Source organism: Cherax quadricarinatus, chromosome 14 (genome assembly GCF_038502225.1).
Source record: "Cherax quadricarinatus isolate ZL_2023a chromosome 14, ASM3850222v1, whole genome shotgun sequence".
Classification (NCBI taxonomy): domain Eukaryota; kingdom Metazoa; phylum Arthropoda; class Malacostraca; order Decapoda; family Parastacidae; genus Cherax; species Cherax quadricarinatus.
The window spans coordinates 10,608,665-10,626,905 of NC_091305.1; the positions used below are offsets into that span (position 1 = coordinate 10,608,665).

The following is an 18,241-nucleotide window of genomic DNA, read 5'->3' on the forward strand; positions in this document are numbered from 1 at the left end:
TATTAGAATGGCTAGTTGGACACTTATTGGACAATGACGTCATATGTTTACTCTGGAACATTGGCAAAAATCGAACATTTCCACTACTTTGAGTTCAATTTCTAGGTCTTTTTCATCATGAAACCAATCAAAATCATCTCTATTTCTGTAATATGTCTTCCATTTTATCAAATGAGACCAAGAAAACGTGAATACAACCATAAATACTATACGAAAATGCACCTCAAATTCGGCATTTTAATCCAAAAACACAGTCAGAGTTTTTTTTTTTCTCATTATGCACTGCGTGCTGATGGATTTTATTTTACACAGTGCACACTGACCAATTCTCTCACATGTGGGCCTACCAGCTTTCTCCTGCTGGTAGGCTCACTAGAATTTTGGAGTGTAAATACGTCAAAAATACTGGCTCGTAAGACATACATGTAGTATATATAAGACCAAAACAGTCAAAGGGTTAATATACTATAGAATAAACTAAATATTCTTCTCATGTACCTTGCTATGATTTTATCTGATGCATTTACATTTGAGTCATTTACTATGAATATCCTTAATATCTTTTTTTTTTTTTTTAACATGCTGGCCACCTCCCAACGAGGCAGGTCACCATCAATCACACTATCACTGTCTTGCCAGAGGAGTGCAGATACAACAGTTTAGATGTCCCTCTAAACAGCAAATCTCCCAAACTGCTTTTTTACAATGCAAGCACTGTACTTCCCACCTCCAGGATTCAAGTCTGCCTAACCAGTTACTATACCCTGAATCCCTTCACAAAATATTACCTCGCTCATACTCCAATAGCTTGTCAAGTCCCAAAACACATCTGTTTTCACTCACTCCTATCTAACATGCTCACGCATGCCTGCCGTGCATCATTAATATCTTACATATATTTTTTTTTTTTTTCAACAAGTCGGTCGTCTCCCACCGAGGCAGGGTGACCCAAAAAAGAAAGAAAATCCCCAAAAAGAAAATGCTTTCATCATCATTCAACACTTTCACCACACTCACATATTATCACTGTTTTTGCAGAGGTGCCCAGAATACAACAGTTTAAAGCATACACATATAAAGATACACAACATATCCCTCCAAATTGCCAATATCCCAAACCCCTCCTTTAAAGTGCAGGCACTGTACTTCCCATTTCCAGGACTCAAGTCCGACTATATGAAAATAACCGGTTTCCCTGAATCCCTTCACTAAATATTACCCTGCTCACACTCCAACACATTGTCAGGTCCCAAGTACCATTCGTCTCCATTCACTCCTATCTAACACGGTCACGCACGCTTCCTGGAAGTCCAAGCCCATTGCCCACAAAACCTCCTTTACCCCCTCTCTCCAACCCTTTCGAGGACGACCCCTACCCCTCCTTCCTTCCCCTATAGATTTATATGCTTTCCATGTCATTCTATTTTGATCCATTCTCTCTAAATGACCAAACCACCTCAACAACCCCTCTTCTGCCCTCTGACTAATACTTTTATTAACTCCACACCTTTTCCTAATTTCCACACTCTGAATTTTCTGCATAATATTTACACCACACATTGCCCTTAAACAGGACATCTCCACTGCCTCTAACCGTCTCCTCACTGCTGCATTTACCACCCAGGCTTCACACCCATATAAGAGTGTTGGTACTTACTATACTTTCATACATTCCCCTCTTTGCCTCCATAGATAACGTTTTTTGACTCCACATATACCTCAATGCACCACTCACCTTTTTTCCCTCATCAATTCTATGATTAACCTCATCCTTCATAAATCCATCCGCCGACACGTCAACTCCCAAGTATCTGAAAACATTCACTTCTTCCATACTCCTCCTCCCCAATTTGATATCCAATTTTTCTTTATCTAAATCATTTGATACCCTCATCACCTTACTCTTTTCTATGTTCACTTTCAACTTTCTACCTTTACACACATTCCCAAACTCATCCACTAACCTTTGCAATTTTTCTTTAGAATCTCCCATAAGCACAGTATCATCAGCAAAAAGTAACTGTGTCAATTCCTATTTTGAATTTGATTCCCCAAAATTTAATCCCACCCCTCTCCCGAACACCCTAGCATTTACTTCCTTTACAACCCCATCTATAAATATATTAAACAACCATGGTGACATTACACATCCCTGTCTAAGACCTACTTTTACCGGGAAGTAGTCTCCCTCTCTTCTACACACCCTAACCTGAGCCTCACTATCCTCATAAAAACTCTTTACAGCATTTAATAACTTACCACCTATTCCATATACTTGCAACATCTGCCACATTGCTCCTCTATCCACTCTATCATATGCCTTTTCTAAATCCATAAATGCAATAAAAACTTCCCTACCTTTATCTAAATACTGTTCACATATATGCTTCAATGTAAACACTTGATCTACACATCCCCTACCCACTCTGAAACCTCCTTGCTCATCCTCAATCCTACATTCTGTCTCACCTCTAATTCTTTCAATTATAACCCTACCGTACACTTTTCCTGGTATACTCAGTAAACTTATTCCTCTATAATTTTTACAATCTCTTTTGTCCCCTTTCCCTTTATATAAAGGGATTATACATGCTCTCTGCCAATCCCTAGGTACCTTCCCCTCTTTCATACATTTATTAAACAAAAGTACCAACCACTCCAACACTATATCCTCCCCTGCTTTTAACATTTCTGTCATGATCCCATCAGTTCCAGCTGCTTTACCCCCTTTCATTCTACGTAATGCCTCACGTACCTCCACCACACTTACATTCTGCTCTTCTTCACTCCTCAAATATGGTATACCTCCCTGACCAGTGCATGAAATTACCGCCTCCCTTTCTTCCTCAACATTTAAAAGTTCCTCAAAATATTCTCGCCATCTACCTAATACCTCCCTCTCCCCATCTACTAACTCCCCTACTCTGTTTTTAACTGACAAATCCATATTTTCCCTAGGCTTTCTTAACTTGTTTAACTCACTCCAAAATTTTTTCTTATTTTCATTAAAATTTCTTGGCAGTGCCTCACCCACTCTATCATCTGCTCTCCTTTTGCACTCTCTCACCACTCTCTTTACCTTTCTTTTACTCTCCATATACTCTGCTCTTTTTATAACACTTCTGCTTTGTAAAAACCTCTCATAAGCTACCGTTTTCTCTTTTATTACACCCTTTACTCCATCATTCCACCAATCACTCCTCTTTCCTCCTGCCCCCACCCTCCTATAACCACAAACTTCTGCCCCACATTCTAATACTGCATTTTTAAAACTATTCCAACCCTCTTCAACCCCCCCCCCACTACTCATCTTTGCACTAGCCCACCTTTCTGCCAATAGTCGCTTATATCTCACCCGAACTTCCTCCTCCCTTAGTTTATACACTTTCACCTCCCTCTTACTTATTGTTGCCACCTTCCTCTTTTCCCATCTACCTCTTACTCTAACTGTAGCTACAAATAAATAATGATCCGATATATCAGTTGCCCCTCTATAAACATGTACATCCTGGAGCCTACCCATCAACCTTTTATCCACCAATACATAATCTAATAAACTACTTTCATTACGTGCTACATCATACCTTGTATATTTATTTATCCTCTTTTTCATAAAATATGTATTACTTATTACCAAATCTCTTTCTACACATAGCTCAATTAAAGGCTCCCCATTTACATTTACCCCTGGCACCCCAAATTTACCTACTACTCCCTCTATAACATTTTTACCCACTTTAGCATTGAAATCCCCAACCACCATTACTCTCACACTTGATTCAAAACTCCCTATGCATTCACTCAACATTTCCCAAAATCTCTCTCTCTCCTTTACACTTCTCTCTTCTCCAGGTGCATACACGCTTATTATAACCCACTTTTCACATCCAATCTTTATTTTACTCCACATAATCCTTGAATTAATACATTTATAGTCCCTCTTTTCCTGCCAAAGCTTATCCTTCAACATTATTGCTACTCCTTCTTTAGCTTTAACTCTATTTGAAACCCCTGACCTAATCTCATTTATTCCTCTCCATTGAAACTCTCCCACCCCCTTCAGCTTTGTTTCACTTACATACATATATTTATTTATTTATTTATTTATTTATTTAGTAATTTGAGCATACATACAGAGGTACAAAAAAATACAGGTAAGAGCAGCATGCCAAAGCCACTTGTATGCATAGCATTATGGGCTGGCTTAAAATTAACTTAAGATTAACTAAGCAATGATGTAATCAGTGATAAAACATTATTGTAAACAGATAACAATAAAGCACAAATGAGTATTACAAAGACAGGTCACATGGATGCATGCATTGCTGTACATTCAGTCAAATGGAGTATTCTGTTAGGTAGTGTATTTAAAAAATAACAAAGTTAGATTGGGTCTTAGGTTTAACACTTACGTGATATAATTGTGAGAAACATTTAAGATATACAATTTATAAGGTTCAGTTATTCAGTATTTATTTGGCTTTGGGTGAGTAAGTGATCTTTGAGAAGTGACTTGAATTTATAAACAGGTAGTATTTCTTTTATATTTACAGGTAATGAATTCCAGATTTTAGGGCCTTTTATGTGCATTGAGTTTTTGCATAGCGTGACATGGACACGAGGAACATCAAAGAGTGATCTGTGCCTTGTGTTATGGTCATGTGTTCTGTTGAGGTTGGCAAGATGTTTGAGGGGAGGGTTAACATCAGAGTTAAGTGTTCTATGTATGTAATAGGTGCAGTAATAAGTATGGATGTTTTGTATGGTGAGTAGGTTTAGTGTTTTGAATATTGGTGGAGTGTGCTGCCTGTAGTGGGAATTTGTTATCATTCTGACTGCAGCCTTTTGTTGGGTAATTAGTGGTCTGAGATGGTTAATTGTTGTTGAGCCCCATGCACAAATTCCATAGGTGAGATAGGGGTAAATAAGAGAGTGATAAAGGGCCAGGAGGGCTGACTGTGGAACATAGTACAGTATCTTCGATAGTATGCCTACGGTCTTGGAAATTTTCTTAGAAATTTGTTGTATACAGGAGGGCCCCACTTATATGGCTGGTTAGGTTCCAGGCTACTGCCGTAAAGCGGAAACCGCCGTAAAGTGGAACACCCTTTTTTTCCACTTACAAATGCATACAAACACTAGATAACAAGTTTACACTAACATATATTAAGTTAGCAATAGAACCAGGCATCAAGAAACAATAAAAAAGTACAATACACACATAGTGTACTCATTACTTACCTTAAAATATTTATAGTCTTAATCTAGGGTGAGACAAGTAGTATTTATTGTAAGAAATCAAGTGTGGTATGTATGGTAGTCAGCCAGGCTACCATACCAGGCCACCCCACCCACACATACAATTCTATGATATTTAAGCATCCCAGAGCGATAAAATGTATATACAGTTCACTCATTACTTACCTTAAAATATAGGGTGAGATGAGTAGTATTTATTGTAAAAAATCAAGTGTGGTATGTATGGTAGTCAGCCGGGCTACCATACCAGGCCAACCCACCTACACATAATATTCTATTACATTTAAGCATCCCAGAGCGATAAAATGTATATACAGTTCACTCATTACTTACCTTAAAATATTTGTAGTCTTAATGTAGGGTCAGGAGTAAGTAAATGAGATAAAACGAATAAATGAGAGAGAGAAAGAATGAGTGCATGAGAGAGGACAGGCGCAGAGTTATGTAAACAAACCAGGCGAAGGTAAGTTTTGTAAACGAAGTGTACACGTCTGGTTTGTGTACAAGTTACATTGTGTACAGGTTGTCTCTACATTGATACGGTAGAATAAATAAAGAAGAACACTCCCATTCTCATGTAACATCATTTTGAGAAGAAATGATGCTCTGAGTGAAGGCAATGGAAATAAGTCACTCTGACTTTTTTGGGTTATCCTAGGTTCTCTACACATATGTTGTTATGTATGATAATCTATGTAACTGTATTTGTGTATACCTGAATAAACTTACATACATACGAAAGGAATAATTTTCTACAGTTACCCCCAGTAACACATTTTCTCTTATGTTAGATTAGAGAAAATGTTATTCTTGGCATCACTTGTACAAGTTATCTGGCTACCACATCTCATATTTATGTTTATTTATTCTATTGTGGGGTGTATTTATCATCTTTTTATGTTATGTATCGTGTTTATATAATTTTGAAAAAAATATAATGGATGGATTAATGAAAATGTGTATATTAACGTAATATACAACATTTAATGAGACTCGGTGATTATTATTATTATTATCATCATTTCTAATATGGCGTCACTTGTGCAAGGCATCTGCTACCACACCTCATATTTATGTTTATTTATTCTATTGTGGGGTGTATTTATCATCTTTTTATGTTATGTATCGTGTTTATTATATAATTTTGAAAAAATATCATAGATGGATTAATGAAAATGTGTATTTAACGTAATATAAGACATTTAAATGAGACTCGATGATTATTATAATCATTACTAATATGACGTCTGGAGACATAAGACACTCTTACTGATTTTAATGTGTGCCTGCATGCCAGCACAGTATGTAAGTTTATTTAAGTACAGGTATACATAAGTATAATTATCAGAGTATATATAAAATATGAAATAACTTTTAGAAACATTTGAAATTTTGGAGTTTCCAGACAAAATGGAGAGACTTAGTGCTTACTGAGCTCACGAAGAATGTAAACAAACAGGGTGGGGCACAGTGACCGTATTAGAAAGTCAGGTGGGGGGAGCCGTATAGCGAGTTTTGGTCATAATTTGAAATGACCGTATTAGCGGAACGCCGTAAAGTGAAACGCCGTAAAGCGGGGCCCTCCTGTATGTGTATGAAATTTGAGTCTATTATCAAGGTGGATTCCTAAGAATTTTCCCTCTGTTAGCTTTGTGATAGGTGATCCGTTTATCATTATGCTAAGAGGGACAGCTGTAGCTCTGTTACCAAACTGAATGAAGTAGGTTTTGTCAATGTTTAGTGTAAGTTTGTTAGTCCTCATCCAGGTAGATATTTTCTGTAATTCAGTATTTACAGTATTGGCTAGCGTGACTGGGCTCGGGTGAGAGAAGACGTATGTAGTGTCATCTGCAAATAGTGTGGGTTTGAGTAATTGCGAAGCATTTGGTAGGTCATTTATGTATAGGAGAAAGAGAAGAGGGCCAAGGACACTTCCCTGTGGGACACCAACTGTAATTGGTTGTGCAGAAGAGTTTGCCCCATTTGCTTACACATATTGGCTTCTGTTGCTGAGGTATGACTTGAGGTAGTTGAGGGAGTGCCCTCTTATACCATAGTGTGACAATTTTATGTGGAGCAAGTCATGGTCAACTGTATCAAAAGCTTTACGTAAGTCAATGAAGATCCCCAGTGGGACTTCTTTTTTCTCTATTGCAGTGTATATATGTTCTAGCATGTGTATAATAGCATCATTAGTATTTTTATTAGGCCTGAATCCAAATTGGCAGGGGTTGAGTATGTTTTGGGAGATGAGGTAGGAGTAGATTCATTTATGAATTAATTTTTCGAAGATTTTTGAGAGAGGGTGTAAGTTGGATATTGGCCTATAGTTATTCAACTTTGTTTGGTCTCCTCCTTTATGGATCGGGGTGACCCTTGCTATTTTGAGAACTGTAGGGAAGGTGGAGGATTCAATGGATTTGTTAAAGAGTGTTGCAATGATTGGTGATAGCACTTGTGACACTTTTTTGTATATAAAGGGTGGTAAGGTATTTAAATCTCCTGCCTTGTTTTTTAGTGCGTTGATAGTAAGGGAGACTTCGTATGGGTTAGTCGGAGCTAGGAACAGTGTGTTCGGGTAGTTGCCAGTGAGGTAGTCATTTGGTGGGGTATCTGAGCTTGGGATTTTATTGGCAAGGTTTTGTCCTATAGTGGAGAAGAAATCATTGAGTCTGTTTGCTGTTTCTGTTGGTGGGAGTTGGGGTTCATCTGATTTTGCTAATTTTATTTCGCTATTTCGTGATATCTTTTTTGTTCCTAGAATTTCTGATAGGGTTTTCCAGGTCTTTTTTATATCACCTCGTAAGTTGGATAATCTGTTCTCATAATACAATTTTTTTGCCCTTCTAATCAGGCTGGTTAGGATTGACGGGTAACGTTTTGTTTGGTCTCTGGTTATGTGACCCATTCTGTACTGTTTTTCATATCAGTGTTTTGTATTTATGGATTTGAGAATGCTGGGTGTTAGCCAGGGACTGTTCAGTCTCTTAGCTGTCATCTGTTTAGTTTTTTTAGGGCAGTGCTTGTTATAGAGGTATTGGGTCTTTTTAAGAAAATTATTAATACATTCGTCAATATCTGTATAGATTTCCAGCTCAGTGTGCCAGTCAATGTTTGATACTGCTGTTGTGAAGTTATTAATGGCTGCCTCATTATGAAGTCTGAAGGTGACTTTAGTAGTGTCTTGGGGTAATTTACCAAGAGTTGTAATGAGGAAAGTAGGGTAGTGGTCTTTGGTATTATCTGTAATTATGCCTGATTTTAAAGGGGATATATCTACTAATTCACATTAGTTTCACTTGTATGTACTGTAATTTTTATCAGAGTTTTTATTTTGAATTAACTGAATAATTTCCATGTGATATAATCGAAGTATTATTACCATATACCCTGCTATGATCTTAATCACTTAAGTAAGTAATTTTATTCAGGTATACATAAATACAGTTACATACATTATCATACATAGCAGCATATGTGCAGAGAATCTAGAATAACCCAAAGTCAGACAAAGTGACTTATTTCCACTGGGGTCCTTTAAATACATATACATTTGATTCACATACATTTTTGTTGCAGTTTAAAAACTGTAGTGTAAAGCACCCTTCTGGCAAGACAGTGATGGAGTGAATGATGGTGAAAGTTTTTCTTTTTCAGGCCACCCTGCCTTGGTGGGAATCGGCCAGTGTGATAATAAATAATAAATCATTTATGTCTTATTATTTTTTAACACAGAGTACATCTCCCACTGAGGAAGGGTATAAATAATGTCAACCCATTCGTGACTGCGTATTAGAATGGCTAGTTGGTCATTTGTTTACTCTGGAACATCAGCAAAAATCGAACATTTCCACTTTCACCATCATTCCTTCTATCACTGTCTTGACAGAGGCATGCCGATACTACAGTTTGGATGCCCCTCAAAACTGTAAATATCCCCACCCCTGCTTTAGAGTGCAGGCACTGTATTTCATACTTCCAGAACTCAAGTCAGCCTAACCAGTTTCCCTGAATCCCCTTCACAATATGTTATCTTCCTCATACTCCAACAATTCGTAAAGTCCCAAAAAGCATTTCCTCCACTTACTCCTATCTAACATGCTCACACATACCTCTCATATACAGTAGACCCCCAGTTTTCATCCTTAATCCGTTCCAGAAAGTCGGTCGAAATCCAAAATGGACAAAAACCGAAGTAATATTTCCCATAAGAAATAATGTAAATCCAATTAATCCACTCCAGACACCCAAAAATATTAACAAAAAATACATATTATAGAGAATAACTATAGTTTTACATACAGAAAACAATGAGAAATAATTATAAAGCACATTTACCTTTACTGAAGACTCTTGTTGGCATATGGAAGATGGCGAGGAGGGGAGAGGGAGGAGAGGTTATCTCTACCACCATCACTACCATCCTCTACCACCATCACTACCACCCTCTACCACCATCACAATCACTACCACCCTCTACCACCATCACAACCACTACCACCCTCTACCACCATCACTACCACCCTCTACCACCATCACTACCATCCTCTACCACATCATTACCACCCTCTACCACCATCACAACCACTACCACTCTACCACCATCACAACCACTACCACCCTCTACCACCATCACTACCACCCTACCATGCTCACTGACAGAGGCAGACTGAGTCATGTATGTGTGAGCTGCCACATCCTGGGTGTGCGGACGCGTCTGATATGGAGGATTTCTGAGGGGAGGTACAAAACCTGGGGTAAAATTTCGCCCCCCCCCCCAAAAAAAAGGGGTTGAAATCTGAATTGTACAATATCCTCACAGGACGAAATCCGGGGGTCCACTGTACTTGTAAAACGAATACTTAAGCAACATGCTGTCCTTACCTTCCTCTAATATACTTATGAAACCTGTTGCTTTACCTACCTGTCCTATACTTACTGCCTTTACCTGTCTATCACATAAGAAACATGCTGCCTTCACCTCCCTGTCATATATTTAATATAACAAATAAAGGGGTATAGACAACTCAGAAATAATAAGACAGATACTGCTGAGTATATAACCTTTAAATTCTAAGTACTGTTAAATATTAATGGATAATTTCATTAAAGTTGTAGAGTAAATGAAGTGGGGTCTTATGAAAACTTTTTTACAATCTCCAATCCTCAGTAAGAACATGTGTGAAACAAATCATCTATTTTTATATAGGAAAATAGGTTCAATGTTACAAAAGAACTCATTTGTAAGTTCGAAGACCAGAAATGTAATTAATTCATAAATTAGAAATGCTCTACATAGTACCCTATACAGTATTTAAAATTAGGTTAAGCAAATGCAGAACTTTTCTTTAAATTTGCAATTTAAAGCCCCTTTTAGTCCTAATAGTTTATTAATGTGGAATTTCTACTCAGTATATACCTTTACTCTTCTGAATCCTACATCTATATAGATAATTATACTCTTATCTGTAGAAAAAAACATAGAATATCAATATTCATGTAGGGCAAGAATAATGAATAAAGAACCAGATACCACTGTTGGTATTTTCCTCACCTTATCAGGGTTGTCATAGCAGACATTCTTTGACGTCCAAGTATCATCTATGGCAATGTCTCCTTCATTACCATTACCACTCAAAGCCATCATTGAAATTGTGAAATCTGCCTCTTCTAATATCTGTACTTTACCCTGTGGAGTTAATATTACACTGTGTTTATCTCTTTTTGCAAACACATGTAAAAATCCCCAGGTTAACTGGGGTGTTCTATTTGATTTTAGAACAATGATATGTCTAAGAATGAGCAAGTTCATGAAATCTGATATAATGAGTTTCTATAAGATTACAGAAATTTTTTTCAGCAACCCATAATGCTTCACTGTATTATTATATATTTTGCCACAATCTTTAACATGCTTAAATTAATGTATACAAAATATAAATAAAACAAATCTTCTTTCTTCTTTCAACAAACTGGCCATATCCCACCAAGGCAGGGTGGCCCAAAAAGAAAAAAACTGAAGTTTCTCTTCTTAACTTTAGTAATGTATACAGGAGAAGAGGGTTACTAGCCCCTTGCTCCCGAAATTTCAGTCGCCTCTTACAATATGTATACATTATGGAGGAAGAATTCTGTTCCACTTCCCCATGGAGATAAGAGGAAATAAACAAGTACTAGTAAGAAAATAGAAGAAAACTCAGGGTGGTGTGTATATATATACGTACTTGTACATGCATGTCACCCTGCCTTGGTGGGAGACGGCCGACTTGTTGAAAAAAAAAAAAAAAAAAAAAAATGCATGTGTAGTGTGACCTAAGTGTAAGTAGAAATAGCAAGACGTATCTGAAATCCTGCATGTTTATGAGACAAAGACACCAGCAATCCTACCATCATGCAAAACAATCACAAGAAAGAAAACAGATAAATTTATGAAATAAATTTAAATAAATTAATAATGACCAAGGGGCTAGTAACCTCTTCTCCTGTATATATTACTAAATGTAAAAGGAGAAACTTTCGTTTTTCCTTTTGGGCCACCCCGCCTCGGTGGGATACGGCCGGTGTGTTGAAAGAAAAGAATAAGTAAAATGTCCCTACAAATTTTACATCAGTTTCAATACTGTAAAACAACTAACCAGTTTCCAGTCAGGTCCTTGATTCCCAAATTTTTGAAACAGTATATTCACGGTATTATTCCTCACAACACGTACTGCAAAAGCTGGAATCCGAGAGACAATACAGTTAGTTTAGTGCAATAAAAATTAAATATAACAATCAAATGAGCATGAACACTGCTGTTTTTATTAATTTAGGGGATAAGAAAGAGATGATTGTGGATGTTATGAATGAAAAGAAGCTGGATGTCCTGGCTCTAAGTGAAATAAAGCAGAAGGGGATAGAAAAGTTTCAGTGGGGAGAAATAAATGGGATTAGGTCAGGGGTTTCTAATAGAGCTGGAGCTAAGGAAGAAGTAGCAATAATGTTGAAGGATAAGTTATGGCAGGAAAAGAAGGAATATAAATGGATAATTTCAAGGATTATGTGGAGTAAAATAAGGGTTGTATTTGAAAAGTGAGTTATAGTAAGTGTTTACACACCTATAGAAGAAAGAAGTGTAGAGGAGAGAGAGAGATTTGGGAAATGCTGAGTGTGTGGGGAGTTTTGAACCAAGTGTGAGAGTACTTGTGGCTGGGGATCTCAATGATAAAGTGGGTAAAAATGTTGTAGAGGGAATAGTAGGTAAATTTGGGGGGTGCCAGGGGTAAATTAAAATAGGGAGCCTTTAACTGAACTATGTGTAGAAAAAGGTTTGGTAATAAGTAATACATATTTTATGAAAAAGAGGATAAGTATAGTACAAGACATAGCATGTAAAAAGGCAGCTTATGAGAGGTTCTACAAAGCAGAAGTGATATAAGTAGGGCAGGATATATAGAGTAAAAGGAAAGTGAAGAAAGGGGTGAGAGAGTGCAAAGGAGAACAAATGATAAAGTGGGAAAGGCATTGTTAAGTAATTTTGCTGAGAATAAAAATAAATTTTGGAGTGAAATAAACAAGTTAAGAAAGCCTAGGGAACAAATGGATTTGTCAGTTAAAAACAAAGTAGGAGAGTAGTAGATGGGAAGCTGGAGGTATTGGGTAGATGGTGGGAATATTTTGAGAAACTTTTAAATTTTATTTATTTATTTATATATTTATTTATTTATGTCTTTGCAAAGAGTACATTGAGATTATGTATTTACAATAATGGGTTGCAATGCAAAGAGAGCCTCTATTATGCCTAGGCATTTTGGGCCGACTTAACATTATTGGCTTACTGACTACTTAACACTAAGAATTATATCATAGTTGTACAGCAGATTATTAGCCCTTTCAGGGTCCATCCTGTAGTTCTACGGCTTTACATTCAGGGTCCAAACCGTAGATCTACGCCAAAATTCTAGCGGCGTCAAATTTAGCGCGAGAAGGTTGGTAGGCCTACATCTGAGAGAATGGGTCTGGGTGGTCAGTGTGCACACCATAAAAAATCTGGACGCCCACATGGCATTGTGGGAACGCTGGCAAAGTAGCTTTGTTCATCCTGCCTGACGGCAAGGAAGCTCTCACTCACCACTCACTCTCCGGGTGAATTCTGACTCTCCTCTTCACAACTTACAGTCCTAAGACTCATGGAAGTGGAGCTGAAGACGAATTCTATGGTTTTGAACCATATGGTACCATTGTGCCATATGGTACAATGGTACCATATGGTACAATGGTGCCATGTCACACAAAGGTATCATATGGTACAATGGTATCATATGGTACAATGGTACCATATGGTACAATGTACCATATAGTACATTGTACCACATGGTACATTATACCATATGGTACAGGGTACAGGGACCCTAATGGAAATAAGTCTGTCTGACTTTTTTGGGTTATCCTAGGTTCTCCAAACATATGCTGCTAAGTATGATATTCTATGTAACTTTATTTGTATATAACTAAATAAACTTACTTATGATGCCACATGCACTTGAGTAAGTTTATTCAGGTGTACAGAAATACAATTACATAGCTTAAGAAATCGTAATGACACGATTGCAAACAAACCATGCCCCCGGCCGGGATTGAACCCGCGGTCATAGTCTCAAAACTCCAGCCCGTCGCGTTAGCCACTAGACCAGCTAGCCACAATAAGATTCATCCAACTAGGTATATTTCTACACCATAGGAAGGTTAGCACAGGCACCTCTGTGACCACAAATGCAAGTTTTTACAGACGAATCTCCAGCTAGCGTGGCCGTGAGCTAGAGTTCGTCACGGCCACACTAGCTGGAGATTCGTCTGTAAAAACTTGCATTTGTGGTCACAGAGGTGCCTGTGCTAACCTTCCTATGGTGTAGAAATATACCTAGTTGGATGAATCTTATTGTCGCTAGCTGGTCTAGTGGCTAACGCGACGGGCTGGAGTTTTGAGACTCTATGACCGCGGGTTCAATCCCGGCCAGGGGTATGGTTTACAATTACATAGATTATCATACATAGCAGCATACATATAAAATCGTAGGATAACCCAAAAAAGTCAGAGTGACTTAATTCCATAGTCATCTCTGTATCTGTACCATATGGTGTCCTGTACTGTATGGTACCCTGTGCCATATGGTACCTTGCACCATATGTTATCCTGTACTGCATGGTACCCTATACCATATGGTACCCTGTACCATATGGTACCCGGCACCATATGCTATCCTGTACTGCATGGTATCCTATACCATATAGTACAATGTACCATATGGTACCCTGTAACATAGGATACCATGTACCATATGGTCAATAGGTGTTGGTGGCATGAGACACCAGCCATGACTGAGTGGCGACGCAAGCTAGCTACTGACTCCGCAGTTTCCCGAGACAAAGCACTTCGTCATCCACCTCGAGGAACATGTCAAGTTCCTGTACATTTGTAAATATATAATAGAACATTACTAATATACAACATTTTTGCATATTTTTGTTGTAAACTATTGTAAACAAAATAATAATGAAAATATTAGTGTGTTTATTGTGTTGAATACAACAGTACCATATGGTACAATGAACCATATGGTATCATTGTACTGTATGGTACAATGTACCATATGATACCATTGCATCATATGGTACTGTAAGGTACCATTGCACCATATGGTACCGTAAGGTACTATTGCACCATATGGTACCATTGTATCATATAGTACCATTGTACCAAATGGTGCCATTGTACCATACCTGGAGTTTACCTGGAGAGAGCTCCAGGGGTCAACGCCCCCTCGTCCCGGTCTGTGACCAGGCCTCCTGGTGGATCAGAGCCTGATCAACAAGGCTGTTACTGTTGGCCGCATGCAAACCAACGTACGAGCCACAGCCCGACTGGTCAGGAACCGACTTTAGGTGCTTGTCCAGTGCCAGCTTGAAGACTGCCAGGGGTCTATTGGTAATCCCCCTTATGTAAGCTGGGAGGCAGTTGAACAGTCTCGGGCCCCTGACACTTATTGTATGGTCTTTTAACGTGCTAGTGACACCCCTGCTTTTCATTGGGGGGATGTTGCATCGTCTGCCAAGTCTTTTGCTTTCGTAGTGAGTGATTTTCGTGTGCAAGTTCGGTACTAGTCTCCCTCTAGGATTTTCCAGGTGTACATAATCATGTATATCTCCCGCCTGCATTCCAGGGAATACAGGTTCAGGAACCTCAAGCGCTCCCAGTAATTGAGGTGTTTTATCTCCGTTATGCACGCAGTGAAGGTTCTCTGTACATTTTCTAGGTCAGCAATTTCACCTGCCTTGAAAGGTGCTGTTAGTGTGCAGCAATATTCCAGCCTAGACAGAACAAGTGACCTGAAGAGTGTCATCATGGGCTTGGCATCCCTAGTTTTGAAGGTTCTCATTATCCATCCTGTCATTTTTCTAGCAGATGCGATTGATGCAATGTTATGGTCCTTGAAGGTGAGATCCTCCGACATGATCACTCCCAGGTCTTTGAAGTTGGTGTTTCGCTCTATTTTGTGGCCAGAATTTGTTTTGTACTCTGATGAAGATTTAATTTCCTCGTGTTTGCCATATCTGAGTAATTGAAATTTCTCATCATTAAACTTCATATTGTTTTCTGCAGCCCACTGAAAGATTTGGTTGATGTCCGCCTGGAGCCTTGCAGTGTCTGCAATGGAAGACACTGTCATGCAGATTTGGGTGTCATCTGCAAAGGAAGACACAGTGCTGTGGCTGACATCCTTGTCTATGTCAGATATGAGGATGAGGAACAAGATGGGAGCAAGTACTGTGCGTTGTGGAACAGAACTTTTCACCGTAGCTGCCTCGGACTTTACTCTGTTGACTACTACTCTCTGTGTTCTGTTAGTGAGGAAATTACAGATCCATCGACCGACTTTTCCCGTTATTCCTTTAGCACACATTTTGTGCGCTATTACGCCATGGTCACACTTGTCGAAGGCTTTTGCAAAGTCTGTATACATTACATCTGCATTCTTTTTGTCTTCTAGTGCATCTAGGACCTTGTCGTAGTGATCCAATAGTTGAGACAGACAGGAGCGACCTGTTCTAAACCCATGTTGCCCTGGGTTGTGTAATTGATGGGTTTCTAGATGGGTGGTGATCTTGATTCTTAGGACCCTTTCAAAGATTTTTATGATATTGGATGTTAGTGCTATCAGTCTGTAGTTCTTTGCTGTTGCTTTACTGCCCCCTTTGTGGAGTGGGGCTATGTGTGTTGTTTTTAGTAACTGTGGGACGACCACCGTGTCCATGCTCCCTCTCCATAGGATGCTAAAAGCTCGTGATAGGGGCTTCTTGCAGTTCTTGATGAACACAGAGTTCCATGAGTCTGGCCCTGGGTCAGAGTGCATGGGCATGTCATTTATCACCTGTTCGAAGTCATTTGGCGTCAGGATAACATCAGATAGGCTTGTGTTAACCAAATTCTGTTACTCTCTCATAAAAAATTTATTTTGATCTTCGACTCTCAGTCTGGTTAGTGGCTTGCTAAAAACTGAGTCATATTGGGACTTGAGTAGCTCACTCATTTCCTTGCTGTCATCTGTGTAGGACCCATCTTGTTTAAGTAGGGGCCCAATACTGGACGTTGTTCTCGACTTTGATTTGGCATAGGAGAAGAAATACTTTGGGTTTCTTTCGATTTCATTTATGGCTTTTAGTTCTTCCCGCGATTCCTGACTCCTATAAGATTCCTTTAGCATAAGTTCGATGCTTGCTATTTCTCTGACCAGTGTCTCCCTACGCCTTTCAGATATATTGACCTCTTTTAGCCGCTCCGTTATTCTTTTCCGTCGCCTGTAAAGGGAGCGCCTGTCCCTTTCTATTTTACATCTACTCCTCCTCTTTCTTAGAGGAATAAGCCTTGTGCATACATCGAGCGCCACCGAGTTAATCTGTTCTAGGCATAAGTTGGGGTCTGTGTTGCTTAGTATATCTTCCCAGCTTATATCAGTTAGGATTTGGTTTACTTGGTCCCACTTTATGTTTTTGTTATTGAAGTTGAATTTGGTGAATGCTCCCTCGTGACTAATCTCATTATGTTGGTCTGGGGCTCCGTGCATATATGTCTGAACCTCAATTATGTTGTGATCTGAGTATATTGTTTTTGATATGGTGACATTTCGTATCAGATCATCATTGTTAGTGAAGATGAGGTCTAGTGTATTCTCCAGTCTAGTAGGCTCTATTATTTGCTGGTTTAAATTGAATTTTGTGCAGAGATTTAAAAGCTCGTGTGAGTGTGAGTTTTCATCAGAGCTGCCTCCTGGTGTTATTACTGCAACAATATTATTTGCTATATTCCTCCATTTTAGGTGCCTTAAGTTGAAATCCCCCAGGAGCAAGATGTTGGGTGCAGGAGCTGGCAGATTTTCCAGACAGTGGTCAATTTTTAACAGCTGTTCCTGGAATTGCTGGGATGTTGCATCCGGAGGCTTGTAGACTACCACAATGACTAGGTTTTGGTTCTCGATCTTTACTGCTAAAACTTCCACTACATCATTTGAGGCATTCAGCAGTTCTGTGCACACAAGTGACTCTGCAATGTACAGGAAACCGCCCCCTTTTGCCTGTTCACTCTGTCGCATCTGTATAGATTGTAACCTGGGATCCATATTTCGTTGTCCAACTGATCCTTTATGTGGGTCTCAGTGAAAGCTGCGAACATTGCCTTTGCCTCTGCAAGCAGTCCACAGATGAAAGGTATTTTGTTGTTTGTTGCTGGTTTTAGACCCTGTATATTTGCAAAGAAGAATGTCATCGGACTGGTGGTATTGTTGGTACTGTTTTTTTTTTTTTTCCAGCATTAGTATCTGTATCTGTTGGTTTGGAGTGGAGGCCATCAACTGTGGTTCCACTCCAGGAATGACTGGATTTGGTATACGATTTCTGCCATTTCCTGCCAGTTTTTTTTCTTCCTGGCATTAAAAAACCTCTCCCTCTT

General features: G+C 38.8%; 1 protein-coding gene across 2 annotated transcripts in view; it reads right to left on the minus strand.

Moving 5' to 3' along the window:
- Window positions 1-18,241, minus strand: part of LOC128698674 (MAM and LDL-receptor class A domain-containing protein 1) — a 696,795-nt gene that overhangs the window by 184,373 nt on the left and 494,181 nt on the right. For both annotated transcript variants that reach the window (XM_070084847.1, XM_070084846.1), the window contains exons 67-68: window positions 11,895-11,977; window positions 10,814-10,948 (exon numbers count right to left, since the gene is read on the minus strand). In XM_070084847.1, coding sequence (XP_069940948.1) covers window positions 10,814-10,948; window positions 11,895-11,977 — 218 coding nt within the window. The remainder of the gene's footprint in view (window positions 1-10,813; window positions 10,949-11,894; window positions 11,978-18,241) is intronic.